Below are 26293 nucleotides of genomic sequence, written 5' to 3'. Positions count from 1 at the left end.
TTTCCTCTACTGAGGTTAGCATGCTAACTAGCTAGCCCCCCCCCCCCCCCCCCCCCCCCCCCCCCCCCCCGGCCTGTCTCGTCACGTCACTTTCTGATAGCAACCTCCGATCTGTCCTGAAGACGTAGCGCTGCTCAGAGGACGTGTTATAACCTCTTGTATTTTTAACACTATGACAATCACCGCCGCCCGCTCCCGGAAAAGAAACCACATACAGCGGCAGAGAAAATGTACAAATAGCCGCTTTTAATGGGAACAAATTTGTAAGATAATTGGTGGTGTTATTGTTTGAGTACATGCGCTCATCTGACTGTACAACAGACAAAAAGGTTGGGAGCCACTGACATAAATTACTGTAATTGGCGATGATGTAATCTCCAGAGCCTGCTTTCGCATCCGTTCTCATATTCTCACCATGTCAAGACATCGTTTCACTCCGCCCTCATTCTTTAGCGCTGCTGTTTGTTTGAGTATAAAGCAAGTTCCACCATCTGACACCATCTGACGCACGAGGCATTTTTAACTCCATCCCTGTTCAGCGTGTTGTATGTTTATTTTTTTGTGTGTCTAGTTGCGTAACGGCGTCGTCAGAGGCCTGGTTCCTACTCTCCATCTGGCTGTGGATGGAGGGGTTAGATGGATGGAGGGAGGAGGACAGGAAAGGGAAAGCAATGAGAGGGTCATGAGAAATGTGGCGTAGAGAAGAGAAGCTGGCATGAGATGAAGCACATTATGTTCCACAGTAATTTAACCACGGGCTAAATGTATCCTGAGGCTATCATTAGAAACAAAAAGATATTTCACTGACATTAATTCTCAGACTTTAATGAATAGGACTGAAGTGTGGAGCACCAGTTCTTCCTTCAGGTCTGCTCCCTGAACAGAAACTGTCTGATCCTGCTCCATTTAAAATAATCATCTCAAACATTTTCACACCAAAGAATCATTCATTGCTGAAATGAAACCTTGGAGCCATAACTGTTGAAGTTAACCAAACATTTACTTACTAAAGACTGTCTTAGATTCGCTTTGTCTTTAAGGAAAAACAAACAAGATAAATTAATTAAAGCGCATTAGAGGCGCTAGTAGGTTGAACGATCACACATTTTATCCCTAATTATTGTTCTTACATATTCTATCGCCGCTCTTCACCGATGGTCAGATCCTTTTGCAAAGTGTTTGACACGTGTCTTTATTTATACTGTTCAACTCTTTTCACTCGCTCTTATTCATTTTATCGTCTTCAGACTCTTTGGCCTTCTCTTTCATCTGGTTTTATTTTTCTGAAGCACTTTGTAACTTTGTTAAGAAAAGTGCTCTATAAATAAACTTATTATTATAAACATTTTATGCCCTGGGTTTGTCCTCTGAGGTTAGAGACTGCCATCTCCATCTCTGGTTGGAGCTTGTTGGGACTGAATGTAGCCTGACAGGAAGCTCCATCAGGCACGACTCAGGGCTGAAAAACAAAACATCACAATGAGTGACAGTAATGCAAAATATAAAGTTGTATGTATTTCAGTCTTTCAGTTTTAAGTCTCATGTTTTTTGCTGTATTTATTTTATTTTATCTTTTTTTTTTTGTGGTTTGAGCAATAACTATTTTCATTTTAGTATGTTATTTTAAGGGATCTATTATCTAACACCTAAACATAATTATTACAGTTTCAAAGTACGTATTGTTTATCACCCCCATGTTTGACCTCAAAAGAATTACATTCATGTGAACCACTACACTAGTCACAGCTCTGGTGATGCACGACAGCAGTGAGAAACTTTCCAAGACAGTGGATAGAGAAATACAAGCACAGAACCTTGACATACATGAAACAAAGAAAAATGAAATCCCCCCCGCTCTTCCAGCCACCCTGTTAAGTCTGATTGTCTCCGATCGATCTTTGGATTAGCAAAGTAAGTGGAGGAGGTCGAGGTCTCATTGCTTTGATGAAGGCAAATGAGGCGGTGAGACGAGGTTTGTCTGTGCAGGTTCATGGGTCTGACCCTGAGGCCCACTGGACGACTGCATTAACATTTCAGCTTCACTGGGAACAACAGCTGTAATGTTAAAGATACTGTAATGATTTAGCTTCCAGAGCGTGACGTGTGTCGGAGCTTGTCCTCCAGGTAGAAGCAGATAAATTAGGATCATGTGCAGGAATTCCTTCGTTTTCCTCGCGCTTTTTTCTTTTCTCCACCCATACTAATATTTTTGTTTTCCATCCTCCTCCGCTCTCTCTCTCTCCTCGTGCCTCCCCCTCCTCTTCCTCTTCCTCTTCCTCTTCCTCTTCTTTTCGCTCCAGTCCTCCAGCTCCTCGCAGGAACGGCTGCACCAGCTGCCCTTCCAGCCCACCATGGACGAGCTCCACTTCTTATCCAAGCACTTCGGCAGCACCGAGAGCATCACAGACGACGATGGGGGCCGCTCCTCGCCCCACATGCGCCTGCGCTCCCGTAGTCTCAGGTCAGCATCAGCAGCAGCCGCGGCGGCGGCGGCGGCGCCCCCATGAGATTAAACACCAGGACGATTTCCAAGCAGATTTACAGGGGTGGCTCCTGTTGATCTTGTTATTGCTTTTACAAAACCTCCTCTTGGGTTTTCCTGTTTTAAAGTTGGACTATGTCACTTTTTACAGAAGAAATTACCTTTTTGTGGGTAAAAAGTATAAATAAAAAGTTTACCTTATCTGTGCTAATGTTAGCTAACTTTAGGCAGATATTGCTATGTTACATTTTGCTGACTTTATACTTTTCTCTACTTGTGCTTCTGTTAGATGATGTTTTAGCATTTTCATTATCTGCGAAAATTACACGGGCATCACCTTAAATAACAGAACAGGTCTGTTAGCTTAACTCACTGATATTAGCTAGCATGTGCTACATCACCACACCTGCGTGTATTGAACTGAGCAATAGTTCGTTTTTCAATGTTTGTGTTTGTTATTTGTTCTTTTAAAAGTTACATAGACTGACTTTAACAATAAATGTGTCTTGATATTTATAAACTACTAACTCTCTCTTTCTCAGCACAGTTCAGACATGTTGCTTTTCACACTGAACATCTTTTTGACCTTATTCTATTATTTTCTGTTTTCACCTCCAGCCCCGGACGCTCCTCCTCCTGCTATGATAATGAGATAGTCATGATGAACCATGTGTATAAAGAGCGCTTTCCAAAGGTAACACACACACACACACACACACACACACACACACACACACACACACACACACACACACACAGTTGTATGATAAACATCGTATTCCACAACAGTAAGCAAATCCTTAAGCCTACAGGGCATTAAACCGACTGTTCAATCCTCAATAACTATGACTAATCCCATAAAGTCAGAACTCAAATATTAGAAAAACAAAAAATAGAAATGGGATATAATTTATGATTAAATGTGTTCGGAGATTTGTGTGTATGAATGTTTGATATCATACATCAAAATACAGTAAAAAAAAAAAAAAGATCTATGGCAGCTGATAAACCAAAGCAAACGAGATTATGTGACACTGCTAAGCCCCGACATGTTCACCTTGTTTATTCACCACACTTATTAAAGCTGCCACAGCTATGAAGAGTTAAACAAAAAGACATTCCCTCCTTTACTCTTTTCTTTCTCCTATTCCCTCTCTTGGCGGGCTGAGGTTGGTATCAAAAGGAAATGGGCTGAAAGCTTCCTCAGTGATAAAAATCAAGCCTTAGGAAATTGGGCATTATAGTTTCCGAGTTAAAAGCTCTTTTGGCTTCTTCTCACAGAAATCAAATGGGAGAAATGACATTGTAGTCAGTGTAAATCAGCAGAGCCACACTGTCTGGGTCCGCAGATGAAATTGCTTTCTGAACTTTCTGTCGCACTCTTCTAAAGAAATTCAGTCTTTTTCTCTAAACATTATCTAAACTTATCGTCCCTCTCCTCTCACGCCGCCCACCGCCCTCTGCCCTCCGCCAGGCCACGGCGCAGATGGAAGGGAGGCTGGCCGAGTTCATCCAGGCTTTCTCTCCGGAAAATGTTCTTCCACTAGCTGATGGAGTCCTCAGCTTCATCCATCACCAGATAGCTGAGCTGTCCAGAGACTGCCTGGCCAAAGCCCGCGAGGGTCTCATCACCTCTGTCTACTTCTTTGAGCTGCAGCAGAATCTGGACAAGCTGCTTAATGACGTGAGTTAAAAAGATGTAATCCCAACGAACTTGACCTCTGACCTGAGTGACAACAGCATATAACTTGGCATGGGAGTAATGACCAGTAGAGTCTGGCTCCAACAGTGAGTCAATCCCCATAGACTCCCATGTTAAAATGTCCGAACTTTACAGCAGAAATAAAAATGTTTACAGCCTGGTACAAAAAACGGTTTTGGTTTCTAGAGCTAATTTCCTCCTTCATGACAACTGTTTTATATAACTCATCTGTTTACATTTTATTAAGGCTTAAAGTTGCATGAATTTCCTCTAGGGGATAAATAAAGTATCTTTCATCTATCTGTTATGTATAATTGAGGGCGTGGCCTCTTTGAGTGTTAGAGCCCCTCCTCTTTGCCCATATTTGGATCAGCTGGGAGTTCGGCTGAGTCAGGTACTGCCAAGATGGCGACGGAGGAGCAGCTCACTCTGAGCTTTAAAACAGCTCCTTAGAAACGGAGACTACGTCCATCTTTATTTACAGTCTACGTTCAGACCACACCCACCTTCGACCGTCATTTTGATCTCAGCCCCTCCCACTTTAAAGTTTTTACACGGTGACAGAATCTGCCCACAGACAGACAGCGTCTGTGAAATGAGTCATAACCAAAGCAGACGCCAGACACGCGTTTCTCGTTTCTGGTTGGGATGATGAGGAAGGGGTTTGGTTTTTGATGCACAGATTCAGCTCAAGTCTTTATTTTTCGATCCAAACACATGATGCCTTTGGTGAGAGACGAGATGGAAACGGCAGCGGTAAATGGAAGCTAATTGTGCTCGTGATTTACTCGAGGAGATAACAGGTATCAGGGAGTCTCATCACCAACCTCATTTCGTGGGCTTGATTGGATCGCTGTGATTTCTGTGGGTCGCCTGGTTTGGGTTTGATTGTATCTGCCGAGCCGTTTCGTGATCAGATATTCTCACATCTTACAGCTTTGAACACTCGCTCTGTCTCTGTCGCGCCGTGCGTCTTTTTGTCTCACTTTTGACAGAATTTCTCAGTAACGCCAAATATTAACGTATCTTAACGTGTTTTCTCTCTCTCTCTCTCTCTCTCTCTCTCTCTCTCTCTCTCTCTCTCTGTCTCTCTCTCTCAGGCCTTTGAGCGTTCGGAGAGCAATGAGATGGCCTTCGTCACAGAGTTGGTGAAGAAGCTCCTCATCATCATCTCTCGGCCTGCCAGGCTTCTGGAGTGTCTGGTAAGATAACACACACACACACACACACACACACACACACACACACTCTTCAGTATTAACCGATACTAACAAAATTATTCTACTGTGTTCAGGATCCTTCATCACAGAACATTTCACAGTCCACGTTCCTCTCGTGACTTAAGACAAATTGATTTTCTTTAAATAAACATGAGCACAAACACTCATTTGTTAGCGTATTATAAGCACTTAAGCTCTCTGGCGTATTACACAGCAGGAGTACAAAATCAAAACAAGCAAATACTGATGTATAAGAGTCGGTCCGGTCTGTCCGGGTGGCGAAGACATTTGCATTTAGATTAAAATTTGCCCCGCCACAGTGCGACCAGGCAGCGGCCCCCTGCTGCTCGGCTGCCTTCCAGCCTGACTCAGACAGACCGTGACCATGGTGTCATTTAAAGTTGGAGGATACCAATGTGTGTGTGTCTGTGGCCCAGTGCGACTGTGTTTCATAACAGGGTATCAATCTTTTGCAACCCCTCCCTCCTCGATGAGTCACCGCCCTGACGAGGTTTCTGATTATAAACGACAGCTGAAACAGTGACATGGAGAATTGATTCATCGGCCTAATTTTTTGTATATCACTGCATTCCTGATTACGGTGTGTGTGTGTGTGTGTGCGATTGCAGTTGCATGTTTTTGGCAGCGTTAGTGATCAGGTTTGGAGCGACAGCCTGGAGTTGCATTAGTGGTGTAATGGGTGAAACTCTCCGCTGCAATACAACATGTCAGGTTTAATATCTGGCAAGGGCGTGAAGTCTTGAGTGCAGGAGGCCGAGCACTGTGACGTATTCCTGAGGGAAACAGAAAGTGTGGGCAACATGAAGTTACAATTATTTAAATATTTAAGTAGTTTAGCAAATACAGCGCCGAGGAGGACTGACCACCACCCTTCACTCCCCCCTCACCCCTGTCGGATCAGGAGGAGGAGAATGAGGAAGAACAATTTTTACCAACAAATCCAAACACACCCCTCCTCCTCTGATACCACGCCACTAACTACTAAAACTACAACCTACAAGCTAAAGGTCAAGTGTGGCTTTATATTTAAATAATAATAATAATAATAATAATAAACTTTATTTGTACAGCACTTGATGAGCTAAAAAGAAAAAGGATGAATCAAGTAAGAAAGCTGACAGAGACACAATAAAAATAGATTTAAAAAACTTTAATAACATTAACAAACAAAAAAAAAACATGTAAGGAAATTAATAATAAAATAACTGATAAAATAGAATTAAATAGCTATTTTCAACATAGATACAATAAAATAATATACACAGGATGCAGCTCAAAGTGCTTTGACAAATATAAAAGGAGAAAGGGAGTTAAGACAGGAAATCGTTAAAGAAGAAGAATAACAATAACAATAATAATTTAAAGGGGAAAAAATGGCAATAATGAATAGAATAGAAACAGGTGTGTTGTCAATTGTTTAAAAATGTCCCCCTCTATATTTGGTTATGATATATAATAATCAGTGTTAGTCAATCGACCCAAATCATCTTGGTTCTTATTATATTATATTATTATTATTATTATTATGTGAAAAACTGACATAGAATATTTACATTTTTTTGCTCAAGTGAAATTATTCTTTCTGTTATAACTATTTTTATTTTACCTTACACGTTTGCTTAAGACTTCCTTATGTCGTCTCCGTCAGCACAGGCTCAGAGTTATGGCACAAATATAAACCCACGCTCAGTTCCAGCTCTCCTGAGGAGGATGCTGTGTTTCCACCGCCGGCTGTTTGTCTCTTTCGGACCCTGTTGCTCGGATCTTGTGATTTGGGCTGAACATAAATCTGTTAAAGTGTGGTTTTAAACGAACAGCACAGGCTGCAGTTATGGCGTCTTCCAGAAAAAAAACCAACTCCTGGAGCTGCTCCAGAGGCAGTGAATCATGAAACAACTCCCAGAGGCAGCCGGGGCGGGTTTTACAATTTTCTCATTTACATTCAAATCAACTTTGACGTGCAAAAATTCAATCAGCCCGCAGAATCTTAGAAGTTAATGTCATTAATTTAATGTTAATGGAGGAGCTCCAAACGTGTCCACCAGATTACATCATCGGTTCAAGTCTTAATTCCCTCGTTTCCAGGAGTTCAACCCCGAGGAGTTTTACCATCTGCTGGAGGCGGCAGAGGACCACGCCAAGGAGGGCCATCTGATGAAGACCGACATTCCTCGTTACATCATCAGCCAGCTGGGACTGACCAGAGACCCTATTGAAGGTGAGGGAGAGACAGAAAACTCACATCTAACTTATAAAATGAGCTGAAATCAGAAATCAGCTGATTTAAACTGCCGTATGTTTGTCATCAGAGATGGTAAACCTCGACAGTTACGACAGCGAGGGGCCGCTGACGCCTGAAACCGATGACTCGACAGAGGTGAGACCCGAATTAATCCTCAATCCGGTCATTTCTCCACAGCTCAGTCCTTTTTCCACATTCACCCATCGTTTTCCTACCTTTGCAGAGCGACAGTAAAAGGCCTGTCCTGCCAAGGTCTTTGTTGATCTCACTGAAAATGTTTGCTTCATCTGCTAATGACTTGGCATACAAGCTTTTATCCATCTAATTTAGCTAATTTATGATGAAGTAAAAAGAAAACCCTTGAATCTCGGGGCGATCCCTCCAACTGCCACAATGAAGCTAAGTCGACAAAAAAATTGATGAGAGGGAGGGAGGGAGGTACGGAGCGAACCTGAAGCAGCTGTACAGTTCTATGCATTTCTATAATTTGAGTGTGAATGTGGGGGAAAACAAAAATCTGGCTTTGTTGACACTTGTTAAGAGAAGATATTGATCATTTGTCAATGAGGAGGACCAAGTTTTCTGACTGTGAAATGATCCACAGGGGAAGATCAGAGCAATGAAACCACCGGGAGAAGCAGACTTCCAGACCATCAAGCTCATCAGTAATGGAGCGTACGGGTAGGTAGAGCTTTATCCTCTTAACTGTCGATGATTCATTTTCACATCTCAAAATCAGGCATGGACACATTTTTTTTGACAAGCAACGCACGGGCCACAGAGTGAAAATAACCTGTGCATCATGCATGTGCCTCTGTGTCCGTCAGCGCCGTGTACCTGGTGCGTCATCTCGAGACACGGCAGCGATTTGCCATGAAGAAGATCAACAAGCAAAACCTGATCCTGAGGAACCAAATCCAGCAGGCCTTTGTGGAAAGAGACATCCTCACGTTTGCAGAGAACCCTTTTGTCGTCTCCATGTTCTGCTCCTTCGAAACCCGCCGGCACCTCTGCATGGTCATGGAGTATGTAGAAGGTGAGAAGTGTGGAGGTGCACACACATGTCCCTACTGTCCATATGCAAACCTACGTCCTCGGTTTCAACTTCAACTTAGCTCTGAATTACAGTAAAATAAGTAGCACAGCCGTGAACAAGACTAAGAGCGTCCCAGATCCGTACTGCACAATAAGGAAATGGAGAAGCTGCTCTGAAAGAAATCACAGTGATTATATTGATTTTACTAACTGCTGAAACAGTATATCATACCATTTAATATGTAGAACATACTGTATAGAATTAGTATGTAGTATGGATTTGGGACACAGCTTTTGCTAGCAGCTCCATAAGGCTTTGAGCTAAATGCTAACATCAGCATGCTAACGTGCCCACAGTCATAATATTAACATATTTATCACAGTCACCCTGATAGCATATTAGCATGTTCCTGTTTTCCTAATTAGTATTAAACACAGGAAATTAATCATGAACCAGTTGGACAAATGGAAATTTTGACCCGATTATGCCGCTAGATGAAAAGTCAGGAGATTACCAAATCATTACAATTCACCCTGAGTGCGTGTCAGTGGTTATCAAATCAAAACATTTCACTTAAAAACCACAAATGCAGAACAACATGGTGACGCTAGAGGATCAACAAAGTCATGTCTTATATCTTATTATAGGCCTAACCTATAGGTGACTGAGTGATCTGAGCCTTTGTGTGGACTGTTTGTATGTTATATAGGACTGGTTGGTGAGTTGGGTGAATATATATATATATATATATATATATATATATATATATATATATATATATATATATATATGAATGAGTAATAGTACAGTCATCAGAGTCCAGAGAATTGCATTCAAGATTGCATTACTGTGTTTTGTTGTGCGTGTTGCTTTCATCTAAATGGAAACTTAAATGGTCCGAGACAAAAGGTACCGGGAGATAATCACGGTAATTGCTAATGTCAGCAGCGAGACTAATCAAATAATGAATTCTGCTGTCAGGTGGAGACTGTGCCACTCTGCTGAAGAACATCGGGGCTCTGCCTGTGGAGATGGCTCGCATGTACTTCGCAGAGACGGTGCTGGCGCTGGAGTACTTACACAACTACGGCATCGTACACCGTGACCTCAAGCCTGACAAGTAAGACGGAGTTAGTTTTCACCAAACTGTTTGCGAAGGGATGAAGCAAAACGTGGCAATGCGTCACTTTCTTTCATCGCTGTTACATTGTTATTTCAAAACAGGATTTCCTGTATATTAATCTTATGTAACTCAAACTTAACTTTGCTGTTTCTGTTTCTCAGCCTCTTGATTACCTCAATGGGTCACATCAAGCTGACAGACTTCGGTCTGTCAAAGATGGGTCTGATGAGTCTCACCACCAACTTATATGAGGGACACATAGAGAAGGATACTCGGGAGTTCCTGGATAAACAGGTATCACAAACACCTAATTCATCCTGATATCCTAATTCATTATCCAAATTTTACATAGACAGTTATTGAGGTAATTCTGATTTGAGTAAATTTAAATGAATTCAGCACATTATAACTTTAAAATGTGTCTCTTTGGCAGTATTACACTGCAGACAGTACGATCCAAGCAAAGTTGAAATATGAAAACGTCCTTTGATGTCTTAATTTCTATGCAAAGATATTCCCTCCCGCCATTATGTGCCAGGCATATCTGAAGCATGAGAAAATGAGGCCATTAACAGTTGGCAGAACAATAGGCCAGTATTTCCTCAGTTATTCTAATCATTTCTCTTTTCCGCTAGGTTTATTTTCTCAAGCCTTTCATTCTGTGCTCATGCTTTGAATCTAAGCCTCATTGTTTCTTGTGTGTGCATTGTGCCAGCCAGAATTTAGCATTCAGCGCATTCCCATCTGCACATGAAAACACTCACCGGCACTTTCATCTTGTCTCGGCATCTCTACAGTGATCTACTTAGTTACTTAGGCAGAAATACGCATGCTCAGTGTGAATTCAAGTGATTATAGAAGTGACTAGAAATGACTGAAGATGAATTAGATGTGACGAAAATGTTATTAGTTGCAAAAGTGCACAAATCCTCAGGACTTGGTGTCATAAAGTGTAATGAATGATTCTCCTTTAGGTGTGTGGAACCCCAGAGTACATCGCCCCTGAGGTTATCCTTCGTCAAGGTTATGGGAAGCCGGTGGACTGGTGGGCTATGGGCATCATCCTGTACGAGTTCCTGGTGGGCTGCGTGCCTTTCTTTGGAGACACTCCGGAGGAGCTGTTTGGACAGGTCATCACAGGTGAGGCATCAGAGTATCTTTAGGGTGGATATATTAAACGCACAGTGCGCAGCTACTTCCTGTCCTTTACCTCCATTCTCTCACAAACTCTCACTTTCTTTATCAATAATGTGTTTCCTCACGTTCCCTCCCTCTGTCTCGTAGATGACATAGTTTGGCCAGAAGGGGACGAGGCTCTCCCCGTCGACGCCCAGCACCTGATCTCCTCCCTCCTGCAGACAAATCCAATGGTTCGATTGGGCACAGGTCAGTTCTTTTACCTCCACAGACCTGACAGTCTAACTCGTCTATCAAAGTCATCCATTAATATCTAAATTCATTCATTTATCTATTACTTTTAGCTTTTTAAACTGTTCATAGTTCACCCATGCCCCTTAGCTAACTGTTTTAAGCCTTTATCCGTTTCCTTTAGCTAACTATTTCAACCATTTATCCATTACTGTTATCTATTTAAACTGTTTATAATTCACCCAAACCCAATTAGCTAACAAGTTCAGCTGTTTATCCATTTCTTTTAGCCACTTCAAATATTCATCCATTACTTTTAGCTAACTATTTTAACTATTTAGCCTTAGCCATTACTTTTAGCTAACTAGTATATTTTAATCATTGGACTCCTCTGCTCACCCGCTGGTTTTCACACACTCTCACTTTAGCATCTGGGGCTCAGCTGTTACAACTGACTCATTAGAGGGTTATGTATTTGTTTAATTAAATCATAATTTCTATTTATTTTTTTAATTAGCTGAGCTACTCGACAGTCCTTCCATGTTCCTTAGCAACTGCAGACATACACCCCCTGTGGTGCACGTACCCCTGGTTGGGAATGACTGACCTAGAATCCTCCCTGTCATCCCGAACGCTGGCTCACAGGTTCAGTCGTCGGAGCCGGAGAGCCTTTACTTGCCTTAGGGCTGCAGATATTACCGGCCTGTCTTCATCTCCTGCTCTTTCTCTATATATATACCTCTCTCCTCTTCCTCCCTCCGTCCCTTAGGTGGTGCTTTTGAAGTGAAGCAACACTCATTCTTCACAGAGGTGGACTGGAACAGCCTGCTGAGACAGAAGGCAGAGTTCATCCCTCACCTGGAGTCAGAGGAAGACACCAGTTATTTTGACAGTAAGTCTGCTTCTGGGAATGCAGGGTGCTCTGGAAAAGTTTGATTCTGGGAACAGACCGCAGATCCCTCTCAGCTTAGGAAACTCTGAGTCATCGAAACAGCTCGGGGTCCTCTGGTTCTTTGCTCCATTTTACCATGATAAACACTGTAAATGCAGAAAGGCAGATACTAGTCTAATGTGCATTTTTAGACCTGAATGTGTCAGTACAGCATGAGCAGGGGCGTCTGTCTGAGTTCGCAGCTTTTTTTCGGCGAAGCTCTTTTGTCTCGCTGAACATGAGCCAGTGTCAGCATCTCATAATGTGCATTAGTATAAAGAGTGAGATGAGCAGAAAGGAGCAAAGAGAGAAAGACAAAGCAGCTGGTCTCTGAGTGTTAAAGCTATCTCATTACTGTTCCTCATCAGCTCGCTCCGAGCGCTACCATCATGTGCATTCATATGATGAAGATGATACCAACGATGATGAGCCTGTGGAGATTCATCGCTTCTCATCCTGCTCCCCTCGCTTCAGCAAGGTCAGTCGCATTAAAACTGCCTCTCACTTCTTTCTGGTAATGTTTGAGGTGTGACACAGCGGCGGCGGTCAGTCCACGCAACAACACAATCAGTTCCCGGAAAGTTTGACTAACTTGTTGTGTGGCCCTGAAGGTGTACAGCAGTATGGAGCATCTGTCCCAGCTGGAGCATAAACCCCACGGTGTGACTCTACGGGAGCACAAGGTCCCCAGGGAGGATCGAATGGCCAAAAGAGAAAGCCTGGGGAGTGTCACCCTCAGGGACAAGAGCTGGAGGACTGGATCTCCTGAGATGTGAGTGCGGCCTGCAGAAAATAGAAAAGAAACAGTTGGAAAAAGGTCTGGTGTGTTATGGGAAGGATGTTGTGGGGTTAAATGATGCACACCGGCTGTTTGCTTTTCCAGGAAGCGCTTGTCCTGCTCCGAGTCCTCCTTCACTGAGAGTGAGTCCAGCCCACCGTCGGGGGCCCGAAGACGCTTCTCCGCCCTCATGGATACACACCGCTTGGCCTCCCCTCTGGAAGTCGACTCTGAGCTTCCTGTATCCAGCAGGCAGCCTCCGATGAAGGCAAGGGGAACGTCCCTGGAAGGAGCCATGGGTGCAGTCCCCTCTCAGGGCGACCTGAGAACATACCTGAAGGACAGCAACGGGCTCACGGCGGGAGGTAAGAAGGAACGAGGAAGCACAGCCTGAATTAACGATCTGTGACGAGGAGCATTTATTTACTGTCAGGTTTCACGTCTCTACTGTGTCACAGAAAAGGTTCTGAGACCTGCGGACGCATCGTTGCCTTTACCTGGCAGTGCTACAGCTCTGGGGCTCCCAGAGGCACCGGCGCCCCGCGGGGCCACCACTGACCTGGTGCTGCGGAGAGTTCGCCACCAGCAGCTGTCAGCCGAAGGAGAAAAACGTAGCTCACGACCAGGAACCAAAGTTATCAAATCTGCTTCTGCGACGGCTCTGTCCGTCATCATCCCTGCAGGTACAGGCACGTATCGTATTGCATAAGCAAATGAACTGCAACAACCTAATCAATCTAATCCTGTAATGTAACTTTAACTCCGTTCCTCTCTCCTCAGTGGAGCAACATGGCGCCTCCCCTCTGGCGAGCCCCATGTCTCCTCGCTCCCTCTCGTCCAACCCTTCCTCCCGCGACTCCTCTCCCAGCAGAGACTACTCTCCGATGGTCAACGTCCTGCATTCCCCGATCACCATCCATCGCTCCGGGAAGAAGTACGGCTTCACTCTGCGAGCCATCAGAGTCTACATGGGAGACAGCGATGTCTACAGCGTGCATCACATGGTCTGGGTGAGAGAGCGGAGCTCACAGTGTGCAGAGTATATCCATGTATCGCGCCTTTCATACATACAAGGCAGCTCAAATTGTATTAAAACATGTAAACAATTAAAAAATGTGCAAACACAAAGGTGAAACTCAATAAAACAAGTTAAAATAATAAGAGCATCTGCTGCTCAGGCGGTGAAGCGCAGGGAGAGCATGTGCAATGGAAAAGGGGAATGGACCAGGTTCTGAACCCGTCAGAGTTTTGACAGCGTTTCTTTTCTGTCTGAATCTGTTTCATCAATTTATTTGTTCCAAACGCAGCATGTGGAGGACGGAGGCCCCGCCCAGGAAGCTGGACTCAGGGCCGGGGACCTGATCACTCACGTAAATGGGGAGTCAGTCCACGGTCTGGTCCATACAGAGGTGGTGGAGCTCATCCTGAAGGTGACACCTATCTATCTATCTATCTATCTATCTATCTATCTATCTATCTATCTATCTATCTATCTATCTATCTATCTATCTATCAAATTTATATTTACATTTTAAGATTTAAAGTTGTTCAGATAAAATGTGTCAACAAAATAATATGGTTCACATACATAAATATAATCTACAGAGTGGAAACAAGGTGACAGTTACAACTACTCCTTTTGAGAACACCTCTATAAAAGTGGGTCCCGCCCGCAAGTCCAGCTATAAATCCAAGATGGCGCGACGCAGCAAGAGGACAGGGGCCAAGGAGGGACAGGAGTGAGTTACTGCAAAACAGATGCACTTCATTACACAGGACCACACACTCCTCTGTGTTTCCCAAGCATTTAATCTCCTCATTATATCTTTGTTTTGTCTCTCTCAGTAAGAAGCGCAGCTCCCTGTTCAGAAAAATCACCAAGCAGTCCAACCTGCTCCACACCAGCCGAAGCCTCTCCTCTTTAAATCGCTCGCTGTCGTCTGGGGACAGTCTCCCGGGCTCGCCCACCCACAGCCTCTCCGCCCGCTCGCCCACTCAGACTTACCGCTCCACCCTTGAATCCCCTTACCTGGGTGGGTATAAAAGGCCAATCACTTAATTGCGGTGATATGTTTAAGAACAAAGAAACATGAGCCGCATTAAAGGCTCTGATATCTTCTGTGTGTGTTAGATGTTTTAAAGAGTTTAAAGTTTCTGACCACAAGTTTTTGCTCTATTTCACTGTTGTCTGAAGTTCTGTTTCCGCTGCTCTGTTACTCTTCTCTGTGTTTCCGGACGTATAAAAAGAGTCTATAAACTCAAAATTCTACTCTGAGAAGTTTAATCCCTGACAGCACAGAAATGATTGTAATTGAAGAGTTAATTCTCTCTAATCTCCCCAGGCACCTCCTCCCAGAGCAGCTCCCCGGCATCCAGCACCCCGAACTCCCCGGCAGCCTCTCACCACATGAGGCCCAGCTCCCTGCACGGCCTCTCTCCCAAACTCCACCGCCAGTACCGCTCTGCACGCTGCAAGTCTGCCGGCAACATCCCTCTGTCCCCTCTGGCTCACACTCCCTCCCCGACCACCTCCTCTCCTCCGCCTCTCACCGGCCACACGGTAGGAAGCTCCAACACCACGCAGATGTTTCCCGCCAAGCTGCACTCCTCGCCTCCTGTTTCCCGCCCTCGTCCCAAGAGCGCGGAGCCGCCCAGGTCCCCCCTGCTGCAGCGGGTGCAGTCGGCGGAGAAGCTAGGAGCGCCGATTCTGCCTTCCTCCTCTTCTTCGTCATCCTCACCTTCTCCTCTGACAGGCGGGGTGTCGTTGCGCAAGCATAGCCTGGAGGTGACGCATGGGGACTACAGGAGAGAGTCTTTCCACTGTGAGCACAGTCTACAGAGTCTGTTGGAGATGGAGGGAGAGAACGGACCTGCCCCTCCATCTCCTTCATCATCTTCCTCCCCGTCTCCTCCCATGGGAGGGGACATTGGAGGCCTGAAGCCAGTGAGGAGGCTGGGAAGGCAGGAGTCGCCGCTCAGCCGTGACACACTGCTCACATCAAGAGAGAAAGATACGCAAACCACCGCACCTGAGGCGCAAACTGAGAGTGTAGCTACTAAAGCTGCGTCCAAGACCAGCGCTGTTGACACGAGTAAAACATTATCCACTGCTGAGGTCCTAAAGAGTACCGCGGCCGCAGTGGAGATCAAGACTCGTCCAGCGCCGGTCTCATCCACTACACAGACCAAGCCGAGCCCCGGGGACAAACTTCCAAATGGAGGTGCTTCAAGTTCTGAGGCAACGGCGTCCAAGAGTAAACTCAGCGAGAAAATCTCAGCTCCGGGAGCATCGAAGGGCGTCCAACAACAAGAGAGTAAGCAGCAGAGCGCACAGACGGTCAGTGGAGCTGCACCCGGAGCTCAGGAGAAGACTGAGGAGAAAGTCAAAGGCGCTGCAGCTGCAGACAAAGGTTACGTGCAGAAAGCTTCATCTTCAGAGCAGTCCAAGCAACGAAAAGGCACGGAGACGGGAGAGAGAGGAGGCGTCAGTGGCACCGATAAAGCAGCTGAGACGACCAAGGTCAAAGGTCCTGCACCCCCTGTTCCAACCCAGGCTCAAACCCACACCGCAGCTCATGCGCCAGCTGCTGCCAGATCCAAAGCGGAGAAGGTGTCAAGCAGTTACCGTGGGGCCAAGGAGGAGAGGGCACACTTGGAAGTCCTGGAGGAGAACCCCATGTCACCCTCCTCTAATGCGGCCTCGCCCTGCTCAAGCAAGTCTCGCCCCATGTCTCCGGGGGATAAAGCCAGCTTCGTCACCCAGCTCACGAGCGTGGCCAAAACAGTGCTCGGGCCGATAAAGGGAGCGTCACAACAGGAGGGAGCCAAGGTCAAAGACACCTCCAAGTCGAGCGAGGAGAAGCGAGGAAGCGCAGCGGGAAAAGCAGAGGCTTCGTTCGGGGGCGGACGTCGGGGGGCTCAGACGGCAACCTCAGCCGGCGCCGGCACTGTCCCGTCTGAAAAAGGAACCGGTCGGAGCTCGAAGCATCATTCGTGATGACAGAGCTCCAGAAAGAGTCAGACTCTCCCATGTAATGCCTTTTACTGTAGCGTCGCACTGACATATCATGAATTAACATGACTTTGAATGAAAGGGAGACATAAATAAATGCCTGAAGAAATAACACCAAATAGATGACATGTGACATGTAGACACATAAGATGTGAACAAAGATGCATCAGCTTCTGTTGGAAGACGTGTGCACATGGTATCATAATGTAGGCCTGTGTATGTGCTGTACGTTCATCACGATGTGTTGTACATAGTGGAAAAAAGAAAAAGAAAAAAAAAAGCATATGTCTTAATGCATGTCTTACATTGTACATGGAAAATGAAAGAATATTTAAAAAGAAGGTGAAAAATATAAAGCAGACCTAAAGGTAGAGAAACACTGTGAACAACAATTTCGACAGACCACGTCAACAAGCAGGATTCTGTTATAAAAATGGGCATTACTCATATTTCAGATCAGCTCCAGTGCCATCATTTAGCTCATATATACAGTATCTATATATACGACACAGTACAACATGTGTTTCCTTACAGTTCAGTTACTAAAAGGGATCAGGCGTGGAAGGATTAGTCTTGTATCACGTAGCGAAGAACAAACTGCACCAAGATACCAAAACGCTTGCAGTGACGGAATTAGATGGTGAATCAGCTGGTTTGCCTCAGATCTGTTTAAGGGCTGAATTTCAGTGGGATTGAAAGAGGTAGATTAGATGAACTTGCACAGGGACACTATGCAATGTGCTAACGATTTTTTTTTATTTTATTTTATTTATTTTTTTGGTGTCCCCAAATTACTAAGTTTACATTGTGCTCAAAGGCAAGAAGAAAAGATGGAGGAAAAAGGTTGCAATAAGCCAAGCAAACGCATTTTGTTTTAAAAGTTGTCTCTATTGATCGTAGTGAAATGTGCAATTATACTGTATATTTTAGGCTGTTATGTGAATACATTAGCGTGTTCAGAGTCTGGTATAAGGAGACAAAGTGTGTGACGAACCATAATGAAAGTAGCACTCACAGCAGAGTAGGCTAGACATGCTCTTTCACTCACTCTTTTCTATTTATGCAGAAGAACAGTTTATTGTATAATGTTACGTGTGAAGGAAAGTGCCAGTGTTTTTATTTAGAGATAATGTGATTTTTTTTGTTTCTGTTTTTTTTTTGTTTGTTTACACTTTAATGTATAATAATATGCAATCCATCAGTGCCGAGCAACTGAGCACCCTAGTCAGTGATACTGTAGTAGACTACACAAAGCCAGGAGTAGATTTGTTGAGAGCATCATAGTTGCTGAGGTCGTGTTTGTTCTTGTGTATTACAGCAAAAAATCCTCTTGATAGTTTTTGGGACCCCAGGCTCAGAGCTGTCTCAGACTGCCACCTTGTGGGCGACATCACATGACACCAAAAGCCCTGAGGCGCGACGACAGATAGGTGTATGTATGTGTAAGTCTGATATCTCCTGCCTGCGGATCGTTCCATTTCCTACATTGTGAGTCTGATGCATAATTATTCTGTTGATGAACACGTTTAAAAAGTCTTTATCCATTATGATGTAGTGGTTTAAACCGACATGAACCCGATGTTTGGACATTAAACGCCAGTGTTTTTTGTGTGTGATGTGAGGAAATTGCACTTTATTTTGTGTCAGATACTTTTATTTACTTATATATTTATTTTGTAATTTTTCTATTTGTTGTATTTATTAAACTTTTTTTATTTATTCCAATGTTTTCACATCAGTTAGTGAATTTCTGCTTTACTACAGAAATTAGTTACTGATGAATTTCACATCTAGACTGAGAAATCTACCGAGTCTGTGAGGCTGTGCAGTTTGGACTCATTCCATAAGTCTGAAGTTATAATATTGCTGTCATGTCCATCTTTGTCCAAGTGTTAGACTTTTTTTTTACAACAACTATCTGTGACTGTTGTTGTTCATTCCATTGCTACATATTTACTAGCCACCGTTGTAAAAAACTGATGCAAAAAAGCCTATAGTGCAGAAATGTAATAAAATGCAGCAAAACCCTTCGTTTTATTTGACTTCTTCAAGGTAAAAACTACATTTTCTTAATTGAACAAATAAGAACGAACAAAGGCAGAGGTTACGACAGGAGTAATACATTACAATCACATCACAGCAGACAAGGATATTACATAAACATATTAAACAGAGCACAAGCTGCATTGTTCGCAATCTATTTTAAATACAAAGAAAGATAGCCAGTCATTGGCTCTAACAGAATAATAATTAGCCAAACATATAATGTATGTTGATTAATAAATGAACTGACATCTTCAAAGACAGGTCTATAATAAATGATCTAAACCTTCAGGGCACAACTAACTTGGCCATTTTGAAATCTTTGGAAAAAGACGCACTGATGAATGATCCTCAAAAACACGTATTTCATTTTGTTATCAAGGTTATTTTGTCTGTAAATTTCACATTTTCTTCCAGTTCAAGATCCTTGGTGAAGTGTTAATTGAGCAGCAGACTAACCAGATATATTTTATGTTCAAATTGAAGTTGATATTTAAAATCTAGTTCTAAGACCTTAAGTTTATATCGTGGTTATTTGTTCTGTTTTATGAAATTGCTTCCATTTTTCTTTGTGCCAAGTAATTAACACACAGAAAATCTTAGGCAAGGTTATATTACTCCATCACATAAGCACCGTAACAGTGCAACCAACATTTATTTTCATTATCAATATGTCTGACCATTATTTTCTTTAATAATTAATACAGTGTTCAGTCTATAAAACATCAGAAAACAGTGGGACAATGCTGACCATTAATCCTTACATCCTAAATGAACCTGCTCAAATTACTTTTCTTGTCTGACAGTCAAAACACAAAGATGTTGCATTTACTGTCATAGAAAACTGGCAAAACTTACACTTGATAAACTGATGCCAGTGAAAAAATATGACAGACGCAATCAATCCATTATCAAAACTGTTGCCAGTTAATTTTCTGTCAACCAAATAATCATCTCAGCTCTGGACTACTGGTTGGTTTGGTGCCAGGGGGAGTAATCATAGACTCTTTATTAAAAGTGTAATGAGGGTCAATTGGGGCCAAACATTAGATTTTTCCCTCAGGCTCCTTCTATCAGCTTAATGTTGTTCATGCAAGTTCATTAACACAGATTCTGATGAAGTAAAAACATCATGGGGATAAAATAAAATGATCATCCTCAAGGAGAACCGGGGGCTCGCGCTCATTGGTCCTCTGTTGACCAATCAGGGCGCCGCCAACACGTAACCAGTATAAACAGGAAGTGAGAGCAGATTCACCGCTCCGCTCCCTCACGAAGCTCGAGCTCGGGCCGTTTGATGCCAATAAGGGAGAAACAGACGGAAATCTGCGGCGAAATTCATTCAGTCAGTCGCTCGAAGTTAAAGAAGACACAGTAACGATGCCTGAATGAAGGTAAAAAAGATGAATTTCACACCTTTTTAATCGTTTGGCTGCGCGTGCACGAGCTGTGAAGTTACAAGAGTTTTAGCCGTTGAGTTCATTTCAAATCTGTGGTTTGAAACGTGCTGTTTATGTTGTTGCAGGACGTCACCGTTCGTGTAATTGCGTTGTTTACTAATACGTTTGTGTGTCAGTAAGTTAGCAAATCTTATGTTTGACAAATATATAATAACGTAGTATAAATGCAGTATTTGCTTTTAAATGAATGTAATTATATGAAGGTTGTTTGTCGAAAAAAATGTCCACTTTGCGTTATTTTATGCAACCAGCAATTAGTGGAAGTGATTAACATAAATGTCGCTTGTATTTCCTGTCAGCACTAAATCGATTTTTTTTTTGTATGAGTTACACAGAGAAGCATGTTTAATTATAAAACAGCTACATACATTGTGTGTTATGGATTTGTCTAATATTATTTTTCACATATGTTTTTGGGACAGTGTCTGCAAACAAAAGAACATTTCACCTCAGAGCATCTAAGTTTCCAATTAAAACTTGAGGCTAAAAGTATTTCACCAAAAAAAGCAAATATTAGCAAGAAGTCCAAAAACATAAGTTTATTTAGCAGAACTTTGTTTTAGCGTCTGAAATCTCATGACCCCTCAGATTTATCATGTGACCCTTTGGATTGACTGACCCCCCCCCCCCTTTACTAAACTACTGACCTGAACATAAAGTAGTTAGAGGTAGCTCCACCTCCACCGGCTGCAACAGTGAAATGCTGTTTACACACTGATATGTCACTATTAACAATCTGTTATAAGATTTCACTCACAAGCCATTTTTGTGCAGATACTTTTGATAATTGAAGTAGATTTTGCTGATGATACTTGTGTAGATTTTTGAATGCATTTATTATAATAGAACTTTTACCTAAGTAAAGGATCTGAGCACTTCCTGCTGTGTATCTGTGCACATGGTGTCACTGAGTGTGTGACTGCTGCCATGCTGTGTGGCATCAGTGAGATGTTTTAGAGGGAGCAGGAGTAGGACACCAGCACCTCTCCTGCACCAGCTAAACTGACATTTCTGAAATTCCTGGAGTCACAGGGTGCAGTCACATGGTCCAACTCTTTACTTACTGTCATGGGAAATTATTGTCTTTGCTGTGCTTAACATTAACCCATCAGTTCCAGGGGCAGATCTTGTTTGTTTCAAGGCAACATAATGTGATTTACTGGATGGCTGCATCGTCCGTGGCCGCTTGAGTCACATGTATACAGCGAGAATCAGCCTGTGTGGTTTTATTGTGTTGGGGTTTTATGTTGCCACTGTGTCTGCGCAGGCTGCCATGGAGTTAAGGAGCAATTCTCCTCGCTCAGTCTTGGTCATTTCCAGTTGCTATGAATCCCAGCACCTCCCCGGCTGGCTGTGAGGGCCAGTCCCCTACAGACGACCTAATGGACGACTGGCTCTTCCTCTCCTCTGAATCTGCCGGGCCTCAGGTCCAAGAAGTGAGCAGGGACGACCAGGAGGCAGAGGACAGAAGCAAACTCAGATCCAAGTTGGTCTCAGCATGGAACAGTGTTAAATACGGTCAGTTTGATCTTTCTCATTGTTATATATTGTTTACCGTGTAATAAAAGCAGTTCTCTTTTCTATTCTCTTTTGTCATGTGAGATTAAACAGTTCCTCTACTCTCTTTAATGCATCAGGCTGGTCCTTGAAGCAGAAATCCAAATTCAGCAGGAGTTCTCCTGTGATCATGCTGGGAAACTCCTACGAGCTCAAGGATCAAGGTGAGGCCTTGAGCGTTCGGCCCTCTCGCCTCATAAAATTATCTCATTCATGTGATTTCTAAAAGCAAAGAGGATGTTTTTCATTCAAGCTCTGTAATTGTGTCAGGGGAGAGAGCGCGTTTCCGTGGCAGCTTCGTGTCCCTCCTGTGGCTGACCTACAGACGGGGGTTCCCGCCGCTGGCCAGCAGCTCTCTGACCACCGACAGCGGCTGGGGTTGTGTTCTACGTACGGGGCAGATGCTGCTGGCACAAGGCCTCCTCCTACACCTGATGCCACCAGGTGACAACACACACCAACACACTGCATTGTCAAATATGTAGTCCACTTAATTACTAATGGGAATAAAAGAAATTTCCCTTTCTACTAATTAAATAACAATAACACGTACAGACTTGAAATAGCAAAAGCTGTGCTCAGTTACAGGACATTTTGTTCCACCCACTGCTGCATGACAAATTGTACACAATTGAAGCAACAAACAATACTCATGTTACTTTATGGTTTGATCACGTTGAGGTTGGACTTGGTCTGTGAGCCACCACGTGGTCAAAGACGACATGGACCTAGAGAGTCGCCCTGCAGACAGTGGACAGAGTTTCAAGCAAAGGCCTAATAAGAGGGGGCGGAAGCTGAGCTTGGGCTCCCTGCTGGACAGACCCATGGAGGCGACGCACAGGAGGGTGGTATCATGGTTCGCAGACTACCCCACAGCCCCTTTTGGGATACATCAGCTGGTGGAATTGGGCAAAAGCTCAGGGAAGAAAGCCGGGGACTGGTACGGTCCTTCCATTGCGGCACACATCCTCCAGTGAGACCTGAAGCCATAACAATACCAGCACAATTATCCCACCCGGCTTTCATCAGGACGTAACGGTAAACATCTCTTTGTTTCAGGAAAGCTGTGGCAGCATCTGCAGACCTTCCCAATCTGGTCGTGTATGTTGCACAGGATTGCACCAGTGAGTGAATTCTTTGATCGCTGTATTTGCTCTGTGTTCTGAGGACAGGAGAGATGAGCGTTAACTCGCTCTGCTTTTGTTCTTGAGGAGATGAGAGGATTCAGTGAAGCATGTCTGTGTGCCTCTGTCTTTCTGTGCTCAGTCTACTTGGAGGATGTGAAGAGGTTGTGTGAGCGGCCTCTCCCTCAGTCCTGGAAGTCAGTCATCATCCTGGTTCCTGTGCGACTTGGAGGACAAGAACTCAATCCTGCCTACATCACCTGCGTCAAAGTATCCAAACTATATATTTATGCATTCACCGCTCTGCATTTTGGGTAAATTCTGTAGCTTGTGGGGAAACGTTAAAGACCAGTGGCTCTAAAAACGGGTTCCTTATGAGGGTTCCAGGGAGTTCCCAGCAAAAGCAGTGCAGCATCACTATTATTTATTCTCAAGTAAGTCATTGGAGAGTTTTTAACCACAGGTTTGTTCCCGCTGCGTACACTGTGGTTGCACAGTTGTTAGAGAAGTCACGGCTCCACAGAACAAGCAAAAATGACTGTGTTGTATGTACAAACAACAACAACAAACCATTCTTTGTCTTTGTCTTTGTTTTGTTTTGTTTTTTGTTCATAGAAACTCTTGACGTTACAATGCTGCATCGGAATCATCGGGGGCAAACCAAAGCACTCTTTGTTCTTCGTCGGCTTCCAAGGTATTTGCAGCGCAGTGCAGCACACATCATAATTATTGTGCCCAGCTGTCTGATGTCAGTCCTTCCACTCTCTTTTTTTTTTTTATTGTCTTTCTCTTTGCCCTGCTGTGTGACAGATGACCACCTGCTGTACTTGGACCCTCACTACTGTCAGCCCACAGTGGACATAACAAAGGAGAACTTTCCCTTGGAGGTATGAGGAAGTATCATTTCTCTTCTTCTTTTTTTGCTATTTGTTGTGCTTCGACCTGTCACAGCTGTGCTCAGTCATGTAAACCAGTCGTCCCCAACATTTTTTTTTTTCAGACGTATCCCAACAGCCCCACACAGTGACCCCCACCCCACCCCACCCCCCTTCCCCGAGTGAATATTCAGATTATATTCAAATTAGTTGAGTTACTCCACAGTCTTCCTGTGTGCTCCCTGTGGTACAAGTACTTCTGTAAACGCTGACAGTGTAAATGTAATGATGACATCCGCATCAGAACGTAGAGTAGAAATATTTACTCTGAATCCAGTGACTTAGTGTTCTCTTCCTCTACTTCCTCTCTCCACCACTTGCAGTCATTTCACTGTAAATATCCCAGGAAGATGGCTGTCTCTCGCATGGACCCCAGCTGTACCATAGGATTCTATGCCAAAGGCCAAAAGGACTTTGATTCATTGTGCACGGCTGTTAATGAGGTATGTGAATGGGGTGTTTGGGTCTCTATTCATGGAGGTGGTGTGTAGCTTTTGGATCATATAGTAAGTATTTGATACCACTTAACAAAATGACATAAACTGAACTTGTAGGACTTGATCTGGATTCCGCTTGTTTCTCCCGTAGGCTCTCTCCACATCTGCACAGACGTACCCCATGTTTATATTTGCAGAGGGACACAGTCAGGAAGAGGAGCAGAGCAATACACCCACAAACAACATCACCTACATCCAGAGGAAGAGCGACCGGAGAAGAGTCGACACTAGCAACAGCATGGACGAGTTTGTTCTATTATGAACAGAAAGAGATAAAAAAAAAAATTTTGCCCTGAGGGGCGTTCAATGATCAATGATCAATGATCGCACATAAACGTGACAGTTATACTGTGGCAACTACTGAGCATAAGAACAATTCATAATGTTTTGTGCTCATTTGTATTTTTTATTTATTGTTTTTAAGAGGAATATTTAAATTAATATTCAATTGAAGGACTGATGAAGAAGTTAAAAAATGAAAGTTGAAGGATGGTTACTCTTGATTGTCATCTCATACTATTTCTATTTATTTATCCATAATCCATATTTATCCATAAAATCTATGGGATCATGTTCTTTTTACTTGATCTATTCAAATCAATAAAATATAATGATAATAATAATGATAATGATGATAATAATAATAATAATAATAATAATAATGATAATAATAAATGTCTGTCAGAGACAAACTTTAGTTACTATGATAAACAGCCTCTTACGGTTTCATGTCATGAGACAGGATGTGCTGCCTTTGAACAAATTAGAAAATTGGATTCCTGTTACGTGAATCGTACATGAACAACACTGAAGGAAGTCGACATTAGAATTAGTCAAATGTTGTGAATCTCCTCCGACAAGAAAAGGACAAAACTGACTGAAAATATTCTTATTAGCTGGGATCTTTTTGCTGTCTTTTTTCTGAATAAACAGTTTATGAACAACAAGGGGACTTATTTATGATTCTGTACACCTTTTATTAAAACATGCAGCGAGGAGTTCGTTGAGGAACTGTATAATGATTATTGGGGCGTGGGGTATAGTCTTATATTTTATTCTATAAAAAAAGCAACACCCTCCACAGCGTGTTTAACATTTTTGTAACACTTTAAGCCGTATTTATGTTTATTAGTATATAAACATATAATAAATTTCATTATAACACATTATAACGCACAGCCCTCATGTCTCGACCGTACAGCTGGAGATACAGACGACTGTGATACTGAAGTTAAGGCAGCACGCGGCGCAGACAGAATCGGTCCGGTTCCCCTGTAGCTGATAAGATGGTGACTGAATCTGTCTGCCCGGGTCTCCATCTTCCTGGCCCCACATTTCTGCCTGACCCCTCAGCAGACCCCCCCCCTCTGTGTCCAGCCTCTCCAGCCCACACTGCTCTGCCTTCTCCCAGGACAACTTGAGGAAAAAGTCACAGAGCAACACGTCCAGGCTGTTCCAGGCCCGTACCCTGGCTTTGGTTATGTCGTCCGGCAAAGTGACATCCTACGCGGAGCGAGTGTCGATGCGGATGTAGTTCCTCTAGCTCCAGCTTCAGCGGGGCCCCCAGGAGGACCTGGGACTCATCAAAGTGCTCTGTGATCGTAACCAGCTGGAAGATCTCCTCCAGCAGAGTCAGGTCAGCCGGTCAGGAGGAGCTCCACTGCAGGCTGTCGAGACCTAAATCTGAGCTCCCAGGGTTTTCTGTTGGTGCCGTTCTCAGGCTCCAGAATGTCTCTGGTGACTCCAGGAAAACCAGCAGTGC

General features: G+C 43.6%; 2 protein-coding genes across 5 annotated transcripts in view; both read left to right on the top strand.

Moving 5' to 3' along the window:
• The window catches only part of LOC130185046 (microtubule-associated serine/threonine-protein kinase 1-like), a 45191-nt gene extending 26246 nt beyond the window's left edge, over positions 1 to 18945 (top strand). For 3 of the 4 annotated variants that reach the window (XM_056401265.1, XM_056401264.1, XM_056401267.1), the window contains 22 exons: positions 2301 to 2461; positions 3101 to 3176; positions 3957 to 4166; positions 5285 to 5386; positions 7511 to 7643; positions 7735 to 7802; positions 8272 to 8348; positions 8495 to 8703; positions 9685 to 9823; positions 9988 to 10120; positions 10801 to 10966; positions 11111 to 11212; positions 11964 to 12086; positions 12494 to 12603; positions 12737 to 12897; positions 13009 to 13268; positions 13362 to 13592; positions 13684 to 13913; positions 14211 to 14333; positions 14509 to 14642; positions 14749 to 14936; positions 15246 to 18945. In XM_056401265.1, the coding sequence (XP_056257240.1) occupies positions 2301 to 2461; positions 3101 to 3176; positions 3957 to 4166; positions 5285 to 5386; positions 7511 to 7643; positions 7735 to 7802; positions 8272 to 8348; positions 8495 to 8703; positions 9685 to 9823; positions 9988 to 10120; positions 10801 to 10966; positions 11111 to 11212; positions 11964 to 12086; positions 12494 to 12603; positions 12737 to 12897; positions 13009 to 13268; positions 13362 to 13592; positions 13684 to 13913; positions 14211 to 14333; positions 14509 to 14642; positions 14749 to 14936; positions 15246 to 16900 (4791 nt within the window). In that variant the 3' untranslated portion in view covers positions 16901 to 18945. The remainder of the gene's footprint in view (positions 1 to 2300; positions 2462 to 3100; positions 3177 to 3956; positions 4167 to 5284; positions 5387 to 7510; positions 7644 to 7734; positions 7803 to 8271; positions 8349 to 8494; positions 8704 to 9684; positions 9824 to 9987; positions 10121 to 10800; positions 10967 to 11110; positions 11213 to 11963; positions 12087 to 12493; positions 12604 to 12736; positions 12898 to 13008; positions 13269 to 13361; positions 13593 to 13683; positions 13914 to 14210; positions 14334 to 14508; positions 14643 to 14748; positions 14937 to 15245) is intronic. The other variant, XM_056401266.1, reaches the window with a different exon arrangement.
• A 1255-nt stretch (positions 18946 to 20200) lies between these two features.
• On the top strand, positions 20201 to 25478 carry LOC130185061 (cysteine protease atg4da-like). The gene is made up of 11 exons (XM_056401297.1): positions 20201 to 20352; positions 21686 to 21936; positions 22056 to 22139; positions 22246 to 22419; positions 22657 to 22948; positions 23035 to 23099; positions 23242 to 23369; positions 23715 to 23793; positions 23910 to 23986; positions 24358 to 24477; positions 24623 to 25478. Exons 2-11 carry the CDS (start codon positions 21744 to 21746, stop codon positions 24791 to 24793), a joined length of 1383 nt encoding a protein of 460 aa, XP_056257272.1. The 5' UTR covers positions 20201 to 20352; positions 21686 to 21743; the 3' UTR covers positions 24794 to 25478.
• The last annotated feature ends 815 nt before the right edge of the window (positions 25479 to 26293 follow it).

The sequence above is a fragment of the Seriola aureovittata genome, chromosome 17, assembly GCF_021018895.1.
Source record: "Seriola aureovittata isolate HTS-2021-v1 ecotype China chromosome 17, ASM2101889v1, whole genome shotgun sequence".
Taxonomy (NCBI): Eukaryota; Metazoa; Chordata; class Actinopteri; order Carangiformes; family Carangidae; genus Seriola; species Seriola aureovittata.
Note: the sequence above shows the minus strand (reverse complement) of the source record. Positions and strands in the feature narration are given on the sequence as shown.